General features: G+C 39.9%; 2 protein-coding genes across 5 annotated transcripts in view; one reads left to right on the top strand and one right to left on the bottom strand.

The window, feature by feature from the left end:
• Nucleotides 1–85: 85 nt before the first annotated feature.
• LOC119864363 lies at nucleotides 86–18,169 on the top strand. The gene is made up of 3 exons (XM_038564533.1): nucleotides 86–687; nucleotides 17,304–17,400; nucleotides 17,619–18,169. The coding sequence occupies exons 1-3, from the start codon at nucleotides 86–88 to the stop codon at nucleotides 17,856–17,858; spliced, it is 939 nt and encodes a 312-aa protein (XP_038420461.1). The 3' UTR covers nucleotides 17,859–18,169.
• ACMSD (aminocarboxymuconate semialdehyde decarboxylase) overlaps nucleotides 17,267–18,779 on the bottom strand; it is a 66,997-nt gene continuing 65,484 nt past the window's right edge. For 2 of the 4 annotated variants that reach the window (XM_038565056.1, XM_038565059.1), the window contains one exon: nucleotides 17,267–18,252. In XM_038565056.1, the coding sequence (XP_038420984.1) occupies nucleotides 18,190–18,252 (63 nt within the window). In that variant the 3' untranslated portion in view covers nucleotides 17,267–18,189. The remainder of the gene's footprint in view (nucleotides 18,253–18,779) is intronic. The other 2 variants (XM_038565057.1, XM_038565058.1) reach the window with 1 other exon arrangement.

The raw sequence follows: 18,779 nt of genomic DNA, 5'->3' as shown, positions 1-18,779 counted from the left end.
GCGCGGGGGGCCGCCCTACCGCCTCGCCCTCGTCTTTTGCTTTCTTTTTCCTGTCCCCGGCCTCGCTCTCACGCTCGGGACCACAATGCCCCGCGCCGCCTGTCATTCGGAGGCGCCCGAAGGTGGGGGTCGGCCGGGAAGGAAGAGGTCGGCGCGGTGCATGCCGGGTGCAGGACTGGCGGGGCGACGCGGGGGGAGGCGAGCCGCGCGGGGGCCGGCGGGAGGTCGCGGCGGGAGGCCGGCGGCGCGCGGAGGGCAGCGGAGCCCTCCCCTCGCGCCTTCCATTTTCCTGCGGCCTGAGCCCGCGCGCTCGGAGGCCTTGGGGAGCGGTCGGCGACGGGGAGCCTGTGCCCGACGGCGGCTCCGGGAAGGATTCACCTGGAAGAGGCAGGACAGGCGGCGCCCCACGTTCGCGTTGGATTTGAGGCCCCCCCGCCCCGCCCCCGCCCTCGCCCTCGTTTTGTTCGAAGCCCGCAGCCTCTCGCTCAGGCTCTGGGGCTTTTTGTGGAGGTTTCTGGCCAAAGGTGATCAAGGGCAGCAGCTGGATTTTAGAACTGGGTTTCGAGGGCTGAATGCGCAGTGTGTCTTCAAACCGCGCCGTGAACTCGACACGAGGTTAAGGAGAAACGGCACAGGGGGACGGAGCCCGCGTGTTCAGCGTCTAGGCCTGCAGCGCCGCGCTCACCGGTGAGCGAACGCCCGGCCCGGGAGCGAGGACCGCGGGGCTCCGCCAGCGCCCGACCCGTGTGAAGACAATCTGCCTTTTAAGATTGTAACCGGGGCAGCCCGGGCGGCTCAGCGGTTGAGCATCTGCCTTCGGCCCAGGACGTGACCCTGGAGGCCCGGGATCGAGTCCCGCGTCGGGCTCCCGGTGCATGGAGCCTGCTTCTCCCTCTGCCCGCCCCCTCTCTGCCTCTCATGAATAAATAAAATCTTAGAATATAAAATTTTAACTTTGCCAAAGAATACGGGCAGACACGTTTCTAAAAGGCAATTGATAATGCTCTTATTTATTCATTCGCAGAGACCCAGAGAGAGGCAGATGGAGAAGCAGGCTCCACGCAGGGAGCCCGACGTGGGACTCGATCCCGGGTCTCCAGGATCACGCCCTGAGCCCAGGGCGGCGCTAAACCGCTGGGCCACCCTGGCTGCCCAATTGATAATGCTTTTAAGTGAGTTCCTGACTAGCGCTCCGGGCGTTTGGCCTTGCTTTTGGGTTCCAGTGCCCAGCGTACTGCAGCGTCTTGTCTTTGCCTTCCCTCCCCCGTTGCAAATCCGATACACAGCTATTGATTTGGGTGCAGTAGGCATTGGGATAGTTGTCCGCGTAACTTTAATTCCTACGTACCTTGCTTCCCATCTGTCCCTGCTCCTGCTTAGAGGACTCAGGATAGATTTAAAGCAATTTATAAGGTGTTTACCCCAACACTTATTATTATTATTATTTTTTTTTTTGTAAGAGACTTTAGTTATTTATTCATGAAAGATACACAGGGAGAGGCAGGCCCCCAATGGGGAGCCTGATGTGGACTGGATCCCGGCCCTGAGCCTGACCCGGAGGCAGAGGGTCAACTCCTGAGCCGCCCAGGCGTCCTCCCAACACTCATTTATGATAAAAACTTTAAATGAGCTAGGAATAGAAGAGAACTTACTCAACTTGAGAAAATTTGTGAAAACCCTCCAGTTAGCGACATACTTAATGTTAAGAAACTAGAAACTTTCCTGCTAAGGCGAGGATATCCCCTCTCACAATAGTTTTCAAATCATACGTGGAAATCCAAGGTAATACAGTAAGGGAATAAAAAAATAAACAGGTTGGGGAGAAAAAAGAAAACCCTGAGTTTGTTGAGGGATGACATTGTTTTTGTGCGATTTCTCGAAATAATAAAAAAAAATGTTGAGGGATACCTGGGTAACCAGGTTAAGTGGCCGGCTCTTGATACAGGCCCAGGTTTGATCTTGGGATTGTGTTTGAGCCCCACGTTGGGTTCCATGCTGGGCATGTGGAGCAGATGATTATGGTTAAGAACTTAAGATACAAGGTTAATACACAGGAATCCTTTGCTTTCCTGTATACTAGCAATATACAATTGAAATCTGAAATTTAAAGCACAACATCATTTACAAAAAGTAATACTTAGGAAAGAATCTAAAATACATACAGGATCTATGTGTAGGAAACGACAAACTTTAAGGGAATTAACATACAGGGGATCCCTGGGTGGCTCGGCCGTTTAGCGCCTGCCTTCAGCTCAGAGCATGATCCTGGGGTCCCAGGAACGAGCTTCCTGCGTGGAGCCTGCTTCTTCCACTGCCTGTGTCTCTGCCTCTCTCTCTGTGCGTGTCTCTTGTGAATAAATAAATAAAATCTATTTTTTTAAAGAAATACAAATGGAAGAATATTCTGGTTTTATGGATTGGAAGACATTATCATTTGAAATCAGTTTTTCCCAACTTGATCTATAGATTCAGTGCAATCCCAAAGTTTTAGCCAGTTATTTTGTAAATATCAACAGATTGATTGTAAAGTTTAGATAGAAAGGCAAAAGACCCCCAAATAGCACAATCCAAAGTTGGACTGACACTATCTGACCTCAAAGCTATAGTAATAAAGACAGCATATATTGGCCAAAAAAAAAAAAAAAAAAGTAGATCAATGGAACAGAGAGCCCAGAAATAGACCTAGAAAAATAGTAAACTGATCTTTGGCAAAGGAGCAAAGGCAATTTAATTGAGAAAGGATAGTCTTTCCAACAAATGATGCTAGAACAACTGGGTATCTATATGCAAAAAAAAAATCTTGACACAGACCTCACACCATTTACAGAAATTAGCTATAAATGGATCATATCCCTAAATGTAAAATGCAAAACTATAAAGCTTCTAGAAGGTGGCACAGGAGAAAATCTAGGTGACCTTTTGTTTGCAATTGTTTTTACATACAACACCAAAAGCATGATCCTTGAAAGAAAAGATGAAGATGGATTTCATTAAAATCAAAGACCTTTTGCTCTCTGAACGACATGGTGAAGAGTAAAATACAAGAAGGAAATCTTTGCAAAACATATCTGATAAAGGACTTGTATCCAAAATATAAAGTAACTCTTAAAATTCAACAGAAAGCCCAATTTTTAAAAGTTGAAGCAAAATGAACATACAATCTTATATTAGTTTCAGGTGTAGAACATACAGATTCAATAATTCTATACATTACTCTATGCTTACCATAATAAGTGTAGTTATCATGTTACCATACATTATTGTAATATTACTATATTCCCTATACTGTACTTTTCATCTCAGTGACTTATAACAAAGTTTGTATCTCTGTTTTAAAAAAGATTTTGAGAGAGTGAGAGAGAGTACATAAGCAGTGGGGAGAGGGAGAAGTAGGCTCCCTGCTGAGCAGATAGCCCAACATGGGTCTAGATTGCAGGATCATGACCCTAGCCAAAGGTGGACACTTAACCACCTGAGATGCCATGCACCCCAAAAAGTTTGAATCTCTTAATTTCCTTTATATATATTTCTTATCCAACTTCTCCTCTGGCAACCACCAGTTTGTTCTATGTATTTAAGAGCCTGTTTTGTTTTTATTTTTTTATTCCACATATAAATGAAATACAGTGTTTGTCTTTCTCAGTCTACTTCACTTAGCATAATGCCCTTTATATATTCTACATCTATGTTTTGCAAATGGCAAGATCTCACTCTTTTTTATGGCTGAGTAATATTCCATTGTGTGTGTGTGTGTGTGTGTGTGTGTGTGTGTGTGTGTTTGTGTGTGAGACATCTTTATCCGTTCATCTATCAATCAGTGGACACTTGGGCTGCTTCTGTATCCTGGCTATTGTAAATAATGCTGTAGTTAACATAAGAGTGCATATATCTTTTTGAATTAGCATTTTCGTTTTCTTTGGGTAAATACCCAGTAGTGGAGTTACTAGATAATGTGGTATTTTAATTTTTAACTTTTTGAAGAACCACCATACCATTTTCCACAGTGGCTGCAGCAGTTTATATTCCCACCAATACTGCATAAGGGTTCCTTTTTCTCCACATCCTTATCAACACTTATTATTCCTTGTGTTTTTTATTTTAGCCATTCTGACAGGTATGAGGTGATGTCTCATTGTGGTTTTGATTTGCACTTCTTTGATGATGAGTGATGTTGAACATCTTTTCATGTGTGTATCTGTTGGTCATCTGTATTTCTTCTTTGGAAAAATGTCTATGTCCTCTGTACATTTTTAATTGGATGATTACAATGATTATTATTTTTGATGTTGAATTGTATAAATTCTTTATATATTTTGAATATTAACCCCTTATGGGATATGCCATTTTCAAGTATCTTCTTTCATTCAATAGGTTGCCATTTTGTTGTTTTGTTGATGGTTTCCTTTAACATGCAAAAACTTTTTATTTTCATATAGGCCCAGTAGTTTATTTTTGGTTTTGTTTCTTTTGCCTGAGAAGACATATCTAGAAAGATGTTGGTAAGGTCAATGTCCAAGAGATTACTGCCTATGTTTTCTTCTAGGAGTTTTATGGTTTCAGACCTTTAATCCATTTCGAGTTTACATTTGTATGTGATGTAAGCCAGTGGTGTGGTTTCACTCTTTGGCATGCAGCTGTCCATTTTTCCCCAGCACCATTTATTGAAGAGATTGTGTTTTCCTTATTGTATAATCTTGCCTCCTTTATTATATGTTAATGACTGTGTAAACATGGGTTTGTTTCTGGGCTCTCTATTCTGTTCCATTGATCCATGTGTCTATTTTTTTATACTGTTCTGATTATTACAGCTTTATAATATATCTTGAAATCTGGGATTGTGATACCTCCAGCTTTATTCTTTCTCAAGATTGCTCTGATTATTCAAGGTGTTTTATTTTTAAGATTTTATTTATTTATTCATGAGAGGCACAAAGAGGAAGAGAGAGAGAGAGAGAGAGAGGTAGAGACATAGGCAGAGAGAGAAGCAGGCTCCATGCAGGGAGCCCATTGTGGGACTCAAACTGGGGACTCCAGAATCATGCCCTGGGCTTAAGGCAGACACTAAACCCCTGAGCCACCCAGGAGTTTCTGTTTTGTGGTTTTTTTTTTTTTTCTGTAGAATTTCTTACTTATTCATGAGAGACAGTGAGAGAGAGAGAGAGAGGCAGAGCCACAGGCAAGAGGGAGAAGCAGGCTTCATGCAGGGAACCTGATGCGGGACTCTATCCCAGGACTCCCAAGATAGTGCTCTGGGCCAAAGGCAGGCGCTAAACCGCTGAGCCACCCAGGGATCCCCTGTTTTGTGGTTTTATACAAATTGTAGCATCCTTTATTCTAGTTCTGTGAAAAATGCAGCTGGTATTTTTGTTACTGTATCCAAGTTTGGCTGCCCATTGCTTGAAAGGCCATTACTCAAGAGACAAATTTTGATTGGAAAGGAATTTGAGTTTTATTCAGAATGCCAGTAACCTGAGAAAGTGAACTCTTGTTATTAGCAAAAGCTAGTGCTGAGGTTTCTGTCTGGTCCAGAGGGTCTTTAAAGGGATACAGGGCACTTAATCCGTTAAGGGAATGCAGTGGCCTGCAACGTTTCTTGATTACGTGAAGACTTGATGATGCCAACCACAAAGTTATCTCAGTGTGTGGGGGTTATGCAGTGGGGTCTGGTTCTTGGTTCATGATGTGTAGGAGTACTCTGTTCATTTTGCAAAGGAGGGCCATATTTACAGATACACAAAAAGAGGTCAGTAAAATCATTTGTGTGACCTGAAAAAAGAAAAACATTTTGCTAAAAAAGTTTTAGGCTAATCAGAAAGCTGAGCTGGTTTCAAGTAGAACTTCTGCCTTCTGTGCACAGGAAAGGCCTGGTCCTTTACTCCTCAAGGCCAGTGGTCTGCAAATCTCAAAGAAAGTTAACTAGTTGTGTTGTAAAATCAATGGTCTTAGTTCTCCAAGTAAGGAGTGGGTCAACTTGAAGCAAGTTAACCTTTAGGATCAGCTAGAGTACCATTACATTTTGATACAGATTGTATTAAATCTGTAGGTTTCTTTGCGTAGTAGGGACATTTTAACAAAGTTGAATCTTCCAGTCAGTCCATCAGCATGGAATATCTTTCTATTTGTGTGTGTCATGTTTCATTGTTTTCAGAATATAGGTCTTTCATTTCTTAGTTAAGTTTATTCCTAGGTATTTTGTTCTATTTGGTGCAATTATAAATGGAATTGTCTTAATTTCTCTTAATGCTACTTCATTATTAATATATAGAATGCAACAGATTTCCATATGTTAATTTTTATCCTGCAACTTTACTGAATTCATTTATCTGCTCTAATAGTTTTTTGCCGGAGTCTTTTTTTTTTTTTTTTAAGATTTTATTTATTTATTCATGAGAGACACAGAGAGAGTCAGAGGGAGAAGCAGTCCCCCGTGGGGAGCCCAGTGTGGGACTTGATCCCAGGATCACCACCTGAGCCAAAGGTAGATGCTCAACCACTGAGCCACCCAGGTGTTCCACCCTCCCCCCCTTTTTTTTAAGATTTCTTTATTTTTATTTATTTGGGAGAGAGTGCAATTGATGGAAGGGGCAGAGGGAGATGAAGGAAACAGACTCTGCTGAGTGTGAAGTGAAGCCAGACAAAGGTCTCAATCTCACAACTTTGATACTATGACCTAAGCCTAAATCAGGAATTGAACACTTAACTGACTGAGCCACCCAGGTGCCACTTGATGGGGTCTTTAGGATTTTCTATATATAGTATCAGCAAATAGTGACAGTTTTACTTCTTCCTTATCAATTTGCATGCCTTTTACTTCTTTTTGTTGTTTGAACTGTGGCTAGGACTTCCACTACTATGTAGAATAGAAGTGGTGAGAGTAAATGTCCTTGTCTTGTTCCTGACCTTAGAGGAAGTGCTTTCAGTTTTTCGCCATTGAGTATGTTAGCTGTGGGTTTTTCTTTTATGGTTCTTATTATGTTGAGGTACATTCTCTCTAAACCCACCTTGTTGAGAGGAAAACCCACCTTGTTGAGAGGATCCCAATTTTAAACTGGGTAGAAGATCTGTACCCACACCTCACAAGGAAGATATAATACAGATAGCAAATAAGCATATGAAAGGATATTCAACATTTTTTTGCCATGAGGTGTTCTTAGTGGTAGTTTATCACTGCAAAAGAGTAAAAGTATGACTGTCATTGAATTGAGACTTAGATGATTCAGTGACTCTATGCAACATAACACTGTTAGGTATTAAAAAGAAGAAGGAAAAAAAAAAAAGAAGGCATCTTCTTGAAAGAAGAAAGAAAGAAAACTGCCAACCAAGAATACCTGGCAAAGTTGTCCTTCAGAATTGAAAGAGAGATAGAGTTTTCCAGATAAAGAAAAGCTAAAGGAGTTCATTACCACCAGACTGGCCTTACAAGGAATGTTAAAGGGACTTCTTTAAGGTGAGATAAAGGAGCACTAATTAGTAACAGGAAAACATCGGAAAATATAAATCTCATTGGTAGACATAAATAGGTAGTAACAATAAGCATAATCTAATGTTGCAAAGGTGTTGTGTTAATCATATAAAGCTTGTGTGAAGGTTAAAAGACAAAAGCAATGTTGACTGTAACAATAATAATTTGTTAATGGATATAAAAGATAAAAAGATGTAAATTCTGACATCAAAGATGTAAGATTTAGGGGCTGGGTTTAAAGTTATAGAACTTTAGAATGCATCCAAACTGAAGTTATCAACTTAAGATACATTGTTATAAAAAGAAGGAAGCTTGGGGATCCCTGGGTGGCTCAGCGGTTTAGCGCCTGCCTTTGGCCCAGGGCGCGATTCTGGAGACCCAGGATCGAGTCCCACGTCAGGCTCCCGGTATGGAGCCTGCTTCTCCCTCTGCCTGTGTCTCTGCCTCTCTCTCTCTCTAAGTCTATCATGAATAAATAAATAAAATCTTTAAAAAAGAAATAAAGAAACACTTGCAAAGAACTGAAATACCAAAAAAATTTTTTAAAAAAAGGGGGAAGCTTTTATGTGGAATGACCCCCAAGATCTTAAGTAGGAAAAAAAAAAAAAGCAAGATCCCATTGTCTGGGTAAAATGAACAAAGGAATCTGCACATGTAAGTACTTGTATAATCATTGACAGTATTTGTGAGAATGCCCAACAGAACAGGTAAAAATGATTCCTTCTGGGATAGGTCGAATTTGACCTTTTTGAACTCTTCTAACATATTCATGTATTGACTTTTCAAAAAAAAAATCTTAAAAAATTTTAGGTACCTAATAAAAGTGAGCAATATTTTATACTTAGAAATGGAAACTTCACTTTCCTTCAATTTTGATTGGAAAAGAACCTCAGAATCTTCTCCTAAGTTAAGCAAATACAAAGTGGGTATTTATTTTCATTAAGTTAATCTTAAATAATTACCTGGAATATAGGCTTATGTGTTCTGGTTGGGTAATAAAAATTGGGTTGTCAGATCTGATTTCTCTTTAGGGGAGATCAAAAAGATGGGGAAGGACACTGTACAAGTAAGAGAAATGCTTGGATAGCTGTGAACGGATGTCCTTTGGAATCTGATGAGGGTGGGATTTTTTTTTTCCCCAGAGATGTATTTTGAGAACGTATGTATACTAGATAACAAGAGAAAAGGCTGAAAAAATTATTTTCCTGAGAGATTTTTGAGATTCTAGATGTGAGCAGTGTTGTTTCAGGGGCAGAAGGGCCTTTTCAGAATTCAACTCCAGTCATGTCATCCCCTCCTTAAAGACTTCATTGCTTTTTTGACAGATAAAATTCTCTAACTGACCTATGTCCTTACATGGTCTTGCCATTTACCACACTTACCAAAAATGTCTTGCTTTCTTACCTCCAGCCTCATTGGTCTTATTTCTTCCTATATTCTCTGCTGGTATAAGGCCTTCATTTATACTGTTCCTTCTGTCTTGAATACTCTTCCCTCTCTCTTCTTCACCTCTTACTTCTTCCTTCAGATCACAGCTCAAGGAACATTTCTTCTGAAAAATATCTTCCCAATTCTTATTAGGCCAAGTTTCTTCTTATGAGCTTTCTACCCTCTAAGTGCCTCTCTACCTAGTTCTGGTGGTGGTGGCAATGTTATATCTATTTGTTGCTCATCTGATACCTATCTCCCTCACTAGATTATGAGCACAATTGAAGGCAAGAACCATGCTTATTTTTACATTATCTCAGCACCTATGATGATTCTTGGCACTTAATAAGCCCTCGGTAAATCTTGTTGAACACGTACGATTGAGTAAATATGTGGGGAAGGCATAGGTGCTGCTGTCAAGGCAGTTCCAGTCTAATGTGAAGATAGTAGCCGGAATTCAAAATGAGTGGTGTGCTAACTCTCTTAGAGATAGAAGTACAATTTTTAAAAGGGGGAGATATAGATTAATGAAATCCGAAAGTGTAGGAACCACCACTGTAGATCCTGAGAATTTTTAAAATTTCTTTTTATTTTTTTAATTTCTGCCAAAGATCAGAGGATCTTTAAAAAAAAAATTTTTTTTAAACTTGGGGATCCCTGGGTGGCTCAGCGGTTTAGCGTCTGCCTTCAGCCGAGGGCATGATCCTGGAGTCCTGGGATCGAGTCCTGGGATTGAGTCCCACATCAGGCTCCCTACAGGGAGCCTGCTTCTCCCTCTGCCTGTGTCTCTGCCTCTCTCTCTCTCTCTCTCTCTCTCTGTCTGTGTCTCTCATGAATAAATAAATAAAATCTTAAAAAAAAATTTTTTTTTAAAACTTGATCTGCTGGCATATAGGAATTCTGAGAGAGAAGATAATATGATCTGAAGTGTAATTTGGAAATTTTCCCCTGGCAGCAATGTGGAAGATGGATTGTACCATACTAAGTCCAGAGGCAGGGATATATATAAAACATTATTTCATTAGTCCTGGTGAGAGATGAGGACCTGAATTTAGTTGGAAGATATAGGGAAGAAAGAAGAGATAAGAAGTGGAAGATATAAAAATGGTAGAATCTATTGGATTTAATAGCAGATTTAATTTTTTTAAAGTATTTATTTAAGAGAGAGAGCATGCACAAGTGGTGGTGGGGGAAGTGAGGGCAGAGAGAGAGAGGGTGAAACAGACTCCCCGCTGAGCAGGGAGCCCGATGCAGGGAGTCAATCCCAGGACCTTGCGATCATGACCTGAGCGGAAGGCAGACGCTTAACTGACTGAGGCTCTCAGGTTCCCCTTAATGGCAGATTTAATATGTGTGAAGGAGAGGATTTAGGTGACTGGGTGATGCCATTAATCAGAGTTAGGACTCGTAGGAGAAGTTGAATTAAATTTATGGATAAAGGGATTGAGTTACATTTGGGGTGTTTTCTACAAAGTAGCATAGCATTGTAGCTTTGATTTTTTTTTTTTTTTCTTTTTATGCCTAAAGTTCTTAGCACTTCTTGAAACTTTGTCTTCCCTTGACTTCCGTATTTCCTGGTTTTCCTCCTACCTCACTGGGCATTATTCAATTTCCAGTGCTGGCTCCTCCATCTGACCTCCTAATGTGGGTAATGCTAAGAATTAGTCCTGGATTCTTTTGATTTTGTGCTGTTACTTTTTCTCCCAGTGATTTAATACAGTCTCATTTCTTTAAATACCTTTTATACACTGTCAACCTCTCTCTAGCCTTTCTCTTGAATTCTCCAGACTAGTAGACCCAACTGCTTACTGGATATTCCTACTTACGTGTCTCAGAAGCATCTGAAATATAACAAGTCTGACAAAACTATTCTCTTCCCTCCCACACCTGTTTCTACCATAGTCTTCCCATGATGGTAAATGGCAATCTATTCAGATGCTCAGGTGAAAAAACAACAACAACAACAACCTAGGACTCTGAAATATAAATGAGTTTAATACCATCAAGTACATCTCAGGTGAATGTCCCTAAAATTATTGCACGGAAGAGTCCTATTTGGAAAGCCCTTCTTTATACTTAAAGAGGAATTCATTTATCTTGTTTTCTAGTGCCTCCATAATTTCCTTTTCTTTAAATATTTTTAAATTTATTTTTTAATTGAAATATAGTTGGCACACAAGTTTCAGGTGTACAACACAGTGACTCAATAAGTCTATACAATTTTCTCTGCTCTCCACAAGTGTAGCCCCCCATCTGTTACCATGTAGCACTATTACAATACCATTGACTATATTCCCTATGCTGTACCTTTTACTCCTGTGACCCTTTTCTTTTTTTTTAATTAAAGTATAGTTGGCATGCAATATTATTCTAGTTTCAGGTGTGCAGCATGGTGATTTGACAATTCTATGCAGAATGCTCACTGTGATAAGTGTAGTTACAATCTGTCACCATACAGAGTTATTACAATATTATTGCTATATTCCCTATGCTGTACTTTTCATTCTCATGACTTATTTTATAACTGGAAGTTTGTACCTCTTAATCCCCTTCCCTTGCTTTTCCTATTGCCCACTCCCCTCCCCTCTGGCAATCACCAGTTTGTTCTCTGTATTTATGAGTCTGTTTCTGTTGTTTTGTTTTGTTTTGTTTTTAGATTCTACATATGAGTGAAACCATGTGATATTTGTTTTTCTCTGACTTATTTCACTTAGCATAACACCTTTTATGTCTATCTATTTTGTCATGAATGGCAGGATTTCATTCTTTTTAATGGCTGAGTAATATTCTAGTCCATGGTATAAGCACATGTCTGTGTATAGTGCATATGGTATATGCCATTATATATATTATGCATATACACACAATGGAGTATTATATATGTTAAGTATAATTAAATATATATGTAACATATATATGTTTATATGTTATACACACACATACACGTGATATCATTATCCATTTATTTATCAGTGGACATTTGGGTTACTTTCATATCTTGGTCTTTGTAAATAATGCTGCAGTGAATACAGAGGTATCTATCTTTTTGACTTAGTGTTTCCATTTTCTTCAGGTAAATATGCAGAAGTGGAATTACTGGATCATATGGTATTTTTATTTTTTATTTTTAGTACTTTGAAGAACTTCCATACTGTTTTTCAGAGTGGTGCATGAATTTATATCCCACCAACAGTGCATAAGGGTTCCCTTTTCTCTATACCCTCACCAACACTTGTTATTTCTTGTCTTTTTTATTTCAACCATTCTGACTGGTGTGAAGTGATATCTCATTGTGTTTTTCATTTGTATTCCTCTAGTGATTAGTGATGTTGATCATGTGTCTGTTGGCCACTTGTATGTCATTAAAAAAATGTTTATTCAGGTACTCTGCCTATAAATATATATGTATATATATATATATATATTTTTTATTTGAGAGAGAGGAAAAGAGAGAGGGAGGAGCAGAGGAAGAGGGAAGACTCCATGCTGAGCTCAGACCCTGAGATCATGACCTGAGCCAAGAGCAAGAGTTGGACACAACCTACTGAGCCACCCATGCACCCCATTCATTTATTTATTTTTCAAAAGATTTATTTACTGGAGAGAGAGTCCAAACAGGGGGAGGGGCAGAGGGAGAGAGAAAATCTCAAGCAGGCTCCACGCCCAGTGCAGTGCCTGACTCAGGGCTACATCTTAGGACCCTGAGATCATGACCCAAGCCAAAGCCAAGAGTCGGCTGCTTAACCAACTGAGCCACCCAGGTGTCCCTATATCAGATTGTATATTTTCTTTTTTGGCGGGGGTGAATTGACATAATTTCCTTTCCTGATTGTTAAATCTTTTGTCCAATTGATGTTGAAGTTATCCCTATGTACGATGTAGTAAATGAATCTAATTGTAACATTATTTGTAATGGCATATATTGGAAATTATGTATAATTTAATTAAACCGAGGAGATTAATGGAACAAACACATATGATAGATATCTGAGAATCAACCTTGATTTCTTTCCTTCCCTTCTTCCCTCTTCCTCACATTTATCAAGTGCTGTTGGTTCTATCTATAGCTACATCTCACCATCGCCATTCTGCTCTTGCCCAAGTCACCATTTCTTGCTTTATCTCCCTACTACCCTTCTTGACTCCCTTAAATCTCTATAGAGGTGCTAATGTTTTTTTCTTTTTTTTAACACATAAGTCAGAGCATATCACAGACCTAATTTCAAAAACTCCAATGGCTTTCTATGAAACTTAATATAAAAACTAGACTCTTGCCTAAGGCCTAGTTATCTGTCCATCTTTTCAGCTTCATCTCCTATTTTAGTATATGTGCTTGCCAAAGCGAGCACTCCGCTTCATCTCCTACCTCTCTGCCCCTTGCTCAGAAACTGCCGTTAAGTTCTTTCCTGCCTTGTATGTAGATTTTGCACTTTGCCTAGAAGGCTCTTCTCTATGGCTATTACACTCTACCATTTAAGTCTTAGTTTATTTATTTTTTATTTTTATTTAAATTCAGTTATCCAACATATAAGTACATCATTAGTTTCAGATATAGAATTCAATAATTCATCAGTCACATATAACACCCAGTGCTTATCATATCACATGCCCTCTTTAATGCACATCTCCCAATTCCCATCCCCCACTCGGCTCTCCTCCAGCAACTCTCAGTTTGTTTCCTATGATTTGTCTTCCTCTCTGATGACTTCCCATTCAGTTTTCCTTCCTTTTTTCTATGATTCTCTGTGCCGTTTCTTATGTTCTACACATGAGTGAAACCATGTGATAATTGTCTTTCTCTGACTGACTTATTTCGTTCAGCAGAATTCCCTCCATTCCATCCATGTTGATGTAAATGGTAAGATATCATCTCTTCTAATGGCTAAATAATATTCCACTGTATATATACAACACATCTTCTTTGTCTATTCATCTGTCAATGGACATCTCGGCTCTTTCTATAGTTTGCTGTTGTGGATATTGCTGCTATAAACATTGGGATTCAGGTGCCCTTCAGAACATTACATTTTTTTAAAAAAGGTTTTATTTATTTATTCATGAGAGACACAAAAAGAAACAGAGAGGCAGAGACACAGGCAGAGAGAGAAGCAATCTCCATGCAAGGAGCCCAATGTGGGACTCGATCCCTGATCCCGGGTTCAACCATTGAGCCACCCAGGTGTCCCAGTATCATTACATTTGTATCTTTGGGGTAAATACCTAGTAGTGCAATCGCTGGGTTGTAGGGTAGCTCTATTTTTGACTTCTTGAGGAACCTCCGTACCGTTTTACAAGTGGCTGTACCAGTTCACATTCCCACCAACGGTGTTAAGGTTCCCCTTTCTCTGCATCCTCACCAACATTTATTGTTTCCTGACTTGTTAATTTTAGCCATTCTGACTGATAAGACGTGGTATCTCATTGTGGTTTTGACTTGTATTTCCCTGATGCTAAGTGATATTGAGCATTTTTTCATGTGTCTGTTGGCCATTTGTATGTCTTCTTTGGAGAAATGTCTGTTCGTGTCTTTTGCCTATTTCTTGCCCGAATCATTTGTTTTTTGGGTATGGAGTTTGATAAGTTCTTTATAGATTTTGAATACTAGCCCTTCACCTGATATGACATTTGCAAGTATCTTCTCCCATTCTGTAGGTTGTCTTTTAGTTTTGTTGACCATTTCCTTTGCTGTGCAGAAGCTTTTTATCTTGATGAAGTTCCAATAGTTCATTTCTGCTTTTGTTTCCCTGGCCTTTGAGGATGTGTCTAATCTAATAAGAAGTTGCTGGGGCTGAGGTCAGAGAGATTATTGCCTGTGTTCTATTCTAGGATTTCAGTGGATTCCTGTCTCACATTTGGGTCTTTCATCCATTTTGAATCTATTTTTGTGTATGGTATAAGAAAGCAGTTTCTTTCTTTCAGTTTCATTTTTCTGCATGTGGGTGTCCAATTTTCCCAGCACCATTTCTTGAGGAGATTGTCCTTTTTCCAGTGGATAGTCTTTCCTGCTTTGTCAAAGATATGTGTTTTTCCATTTATTTGTATTTTCCTCAATTTCTTTCATAAGTGTTCTGTGGTTTTTAGAGTACAGATCCTTCACCTCTTTGCTTAGGTTTATTCCTAGGTATCTTACATTTTTTGGCGCAATTGTAGATGGAATCAACTCCTTAATTTCTCTTTCTTCTGTCTCATTGTTGGTGTATAGAAATGCAACTGGATTCTGTGCATGAATTATATACTGCTACGTTGCTGAATTACTGTATGAGTTCTAGCAGTTTTGGGGTGGAGTCTTTTGGGTTTTCCACATAGAGTATCATGTCATCTGTGAAGAGTGAGAGTTTGACTTCTTTGCCGATTTGGGTGTCTTTTATTCTTTTTGTTGTCTGATTGCTGAGGCTAGGACTTCTAGTACTATGTTGAATAACAGTGGTGAGAGTGGGCATCCCTGTCATGTTCTTGACCTTAGGGGAAAAGCTCTCAGTTTTTCCCCATTAAGAATGGTTTTCTGTGGAGGGTCCTGTCCCACTGATTCTCAGGTGCCTGCCAGGTACAGTTTCACTGCCCCTTGCCAGGGGGCTGGGCTCCATGGAAGCTGCTTTGGGTTGCTCTGTGTGGCTTTTGTTCCCTGAAGGCTTTCTGTGCCACTTTAGAGGATGGGAAAAACCCCAGTAAAAATGGCTGTGCCCCAGTCTCCAACTCTGGAGCTGAATAATCATGGCCCCCCTCTTCAGTGCACCCTCAGAGAAAAGCAGTTAATCGCGTTTGTGTGTGCCAAATTCTACAGACTCATGAAGTGTGCACCTGTGCCAACCTTCCCTGGGGAGGGAGGAGGGTCACCATGGTTTTCCGTCTTCCTGGGCCCCTGCTTGGAGAGCAGTTCCCCGATTGTGCCACAGTTTGAGGTTTATGGCAAGACAGCTGAGAGCCCACTCCTGGATTCGCTGATTGCAGCTAGCTTCCCCGTTCCAATGCTTGGGAACTCGGCAGCACTCAGGCACCCCCATTCTGTGACCTTGGGGATCCTGAGACCACACTGTCCCACCTAGGCTTCTGTCCCACTTGGCCCCCTGAGTACCTTTCAGGCAGGGATGCCCCTCACAGGGGCAGGCTTCTAAAAGTTCTCCTTTTGCACTCCACTGCTATATTACTCTCTGGTAGCTGGCTTCCTGAGGCTCCCTTCTCCCTCAGTTTATCTTCTGGTATATCCCCTCAGATACACTTCTCTGCACCTCCTACCTCACAAAAAGTGGTCACTTTTCTATTTGTAGAATTGCAGCAAATCTTTTCTTAGATCTTTAGTTGAATTCATAGATGTTCAGAATGATTTGATAGGTATCTAGTTGAATTCAAGGGACCAGATGAAATGAGAGTCCCCTGCTCTTCCACCATCGTCCCTCTAAGTCTTAGTTTAAATTCCTCTCTGAAGAGGCTGCATCTGGCTCTACAATTTAATGGGGTTTTTTTTCTTGAAGATTTTATTTATTTATTCGAGAGAGAGAGAGAGCGAGAGCAGCAGCAGAGACACAGGCAGAGGGAGAAGCAGGCTCCGTGCAGGGAGCCCGATGTGGGACGGATCATGCCCTGGGCTGAAGACAGTGCTAAACTTCTGAGCCACTGGGGCTGCCCACAATTTAATGTTTTATTAAATTCTCCCTCTAGTCACTCTATACATCTCCCTGTTTTAATTTCTTTATAGTGCTTATCAGCATAAGAAAAAAATTTTCCCTCTTTCTCTCCCTTCCACTCTTCTTTCTTTCCTTCCTTCCTCCTTCCCTGTCCCCATTCCTCCTTTTTTCTGTCCTCTCTCCTTTGTTTACTTGTGTTTCTAATTCTAATCCAGATTGTAAGTGTAATCAGAGAAGGAATTTTGTCCTTCTTGTTTACTTTCATATCCCTACTCCTACAGCCCTGGCATATTACACATACACTGTGACTATGAATAAACTTGTCTATTTCTATGGATTTGTCTTTATCTGTCTATGATATCAAATAAGGTGATCCAGTTACTTTTCATAACAAAATAGTGATTAAGCATTACATTTAAAGTGTTCAAATATAGAATATGTGAAAAAAAGAACAGACATTTTCTCCAAAGAAGGGGGAGGGAAAAAATAATAACATATGCTTCATTTTGCCATTTTGCTCGAATTTGTTTTTCTTTTTAGGCAGATTGAAATAGTAAGCAGAACGGTGAGTGGGTAAAGTCCTAGAAAGCTACAGGAGGAGCAGGAAAGAGAGGGAGTACTGAACTAAATAAAGTGAAAATAATAGGATGGGTGTAGTTTAGCAAAAGTTAGATCACCTCATATTACATGCCAGTACTCGACTCTTGGTTTTCTGGACTAATAGGACAGAAAAGAACTATGAACAAATCCAAAGCAAGAGGGTAATTTAGAAAATTATTATTTGGTTTTAGAATTCAGCCAGAAGTACATGAACCACAGATGTTTACTACCCCTCCCAGGACCAACTCATTTTCAGCAGCTCAGATGCAACAACTGACTATAAATGAAGTAAGTAGAACAAAGCTACCCTGGTATCACCTTGCTCAATCTCCATAACTAGCTTTACACATTTTGCTCAGGATTTTAAATTAAAAGAGCTTCTGGTAAAAAAAAAAAAAAAAAAAATTATTCTGGAGAAAAGTTCTTGTTCAGTCTGAAATGCCTGTTTGTGTAGTTTTGCTTCTTTGTCTATTTCCCATCCTCTAACTAGGCTTGTTCATCCTTAGAGACTCAGCCTAAGTTCTGTGAAGATCTGCCCACGATTCAGTCCAGTTGAGTTTTTTCCTACTGAAATTTCTATAACTGCTATTGTTTGCTTAGTAATTATTCCTGAACATGTGTCTTGCCTCTTTAATTGGATTATAAGCTCTCTAGACGTTACAAAATATGTGTATCATTTATTTTTTTGGATTGTAAAGCATTCCTGGCCCAGTTGTGTACAAATGGAGGGTGTTAAAAGTGAATGAAAACAGGTTATTTGGGCCCTATTCACTTATCCTTTCTCAAAGTGGAGAACTTAACAGCCCTTCAGGATGAGGACATTTTGCTTTTTATTTCTGTCATTAATTTAAAAAGTGATGGGAAAGTCACTTTTGATTTGCACATGAAATACTATGTTTTTCAGAATGAAGACATATTCTGTGAGTCATTTTTGTTATGAGTAACTTAGAACATTTGTGGATAGTCTATTTCTGGGTAAAATAGTTCAAAATAAGATTTTGGTAATGCATGAGTGATACATATTTAAAACCAAAAATAAAATATCTTTTTGAATGTTTGCCTTTGTAGTAAATTCATTCATTCGAATTGTTTTCTCTCAAGGCCCAAAAATGTGAGGGCATTGCCAGCTTTGAGTTTATCCTGCAAAAGAAAAGAAAAGGTTTTATTTTATTTTATCTTATTTTATTTTAAATTTTATTTATTTATTCATGAGAGACAGAGAGAGAGGCAGAAACACAGGCAGAGGGAGGAGAAGCAGGCTCCATGCAGAGAGCCTGATGCGGGACTCTATTCCAGGACTCTGGGATCACGCCCTGAGCCAAAGGCAGATAGATGCTCAACTGCTGAGCCACCCAGACATCCCACGTTTTATTTTAAAGCATTATTTAATGATTATTTCAAAATACTTTACTGAATGTCTTTATCAGTTTTTTTTATGATTTTACTTATTTTTTATGAAGATTTTACTTATTTATTCATGAGAGACAGAGAGGGAGAGAGGCAGAGACATAGGCAAAGGGAGAAGCAGTTCTCCCTGCGAGGAACTCGATGCAGGACTCATCACAGAATCCCAGGGTCATGACCTGAGCCAAAGGCAGATGCTCAACCACTGAGTCACCCAGGCACTCCAAGATTTTACTTACTTATTTGAGAGAGACAGAGATAGT

This window comes from Canis lupus, chromosome 19 (assembly GCF_011100685.1).
Source record: "Canis lupus familiaris isolate Mischka breed German Shepherd chromosome 19, alternate assembly UU_Cfam_GSD_1.0, whole genome shotgun sequence".
NCBI lineage: Eukaryota > Metazoa > Chordata > Mammalia > Carnivora > Canidae > Canis > Canis lupus.
The sequence above is the reverse complement of the archived record's forward strand: the minus strand, read 5'-3'. Positions and strand labels throughout refer to the sequence as shown.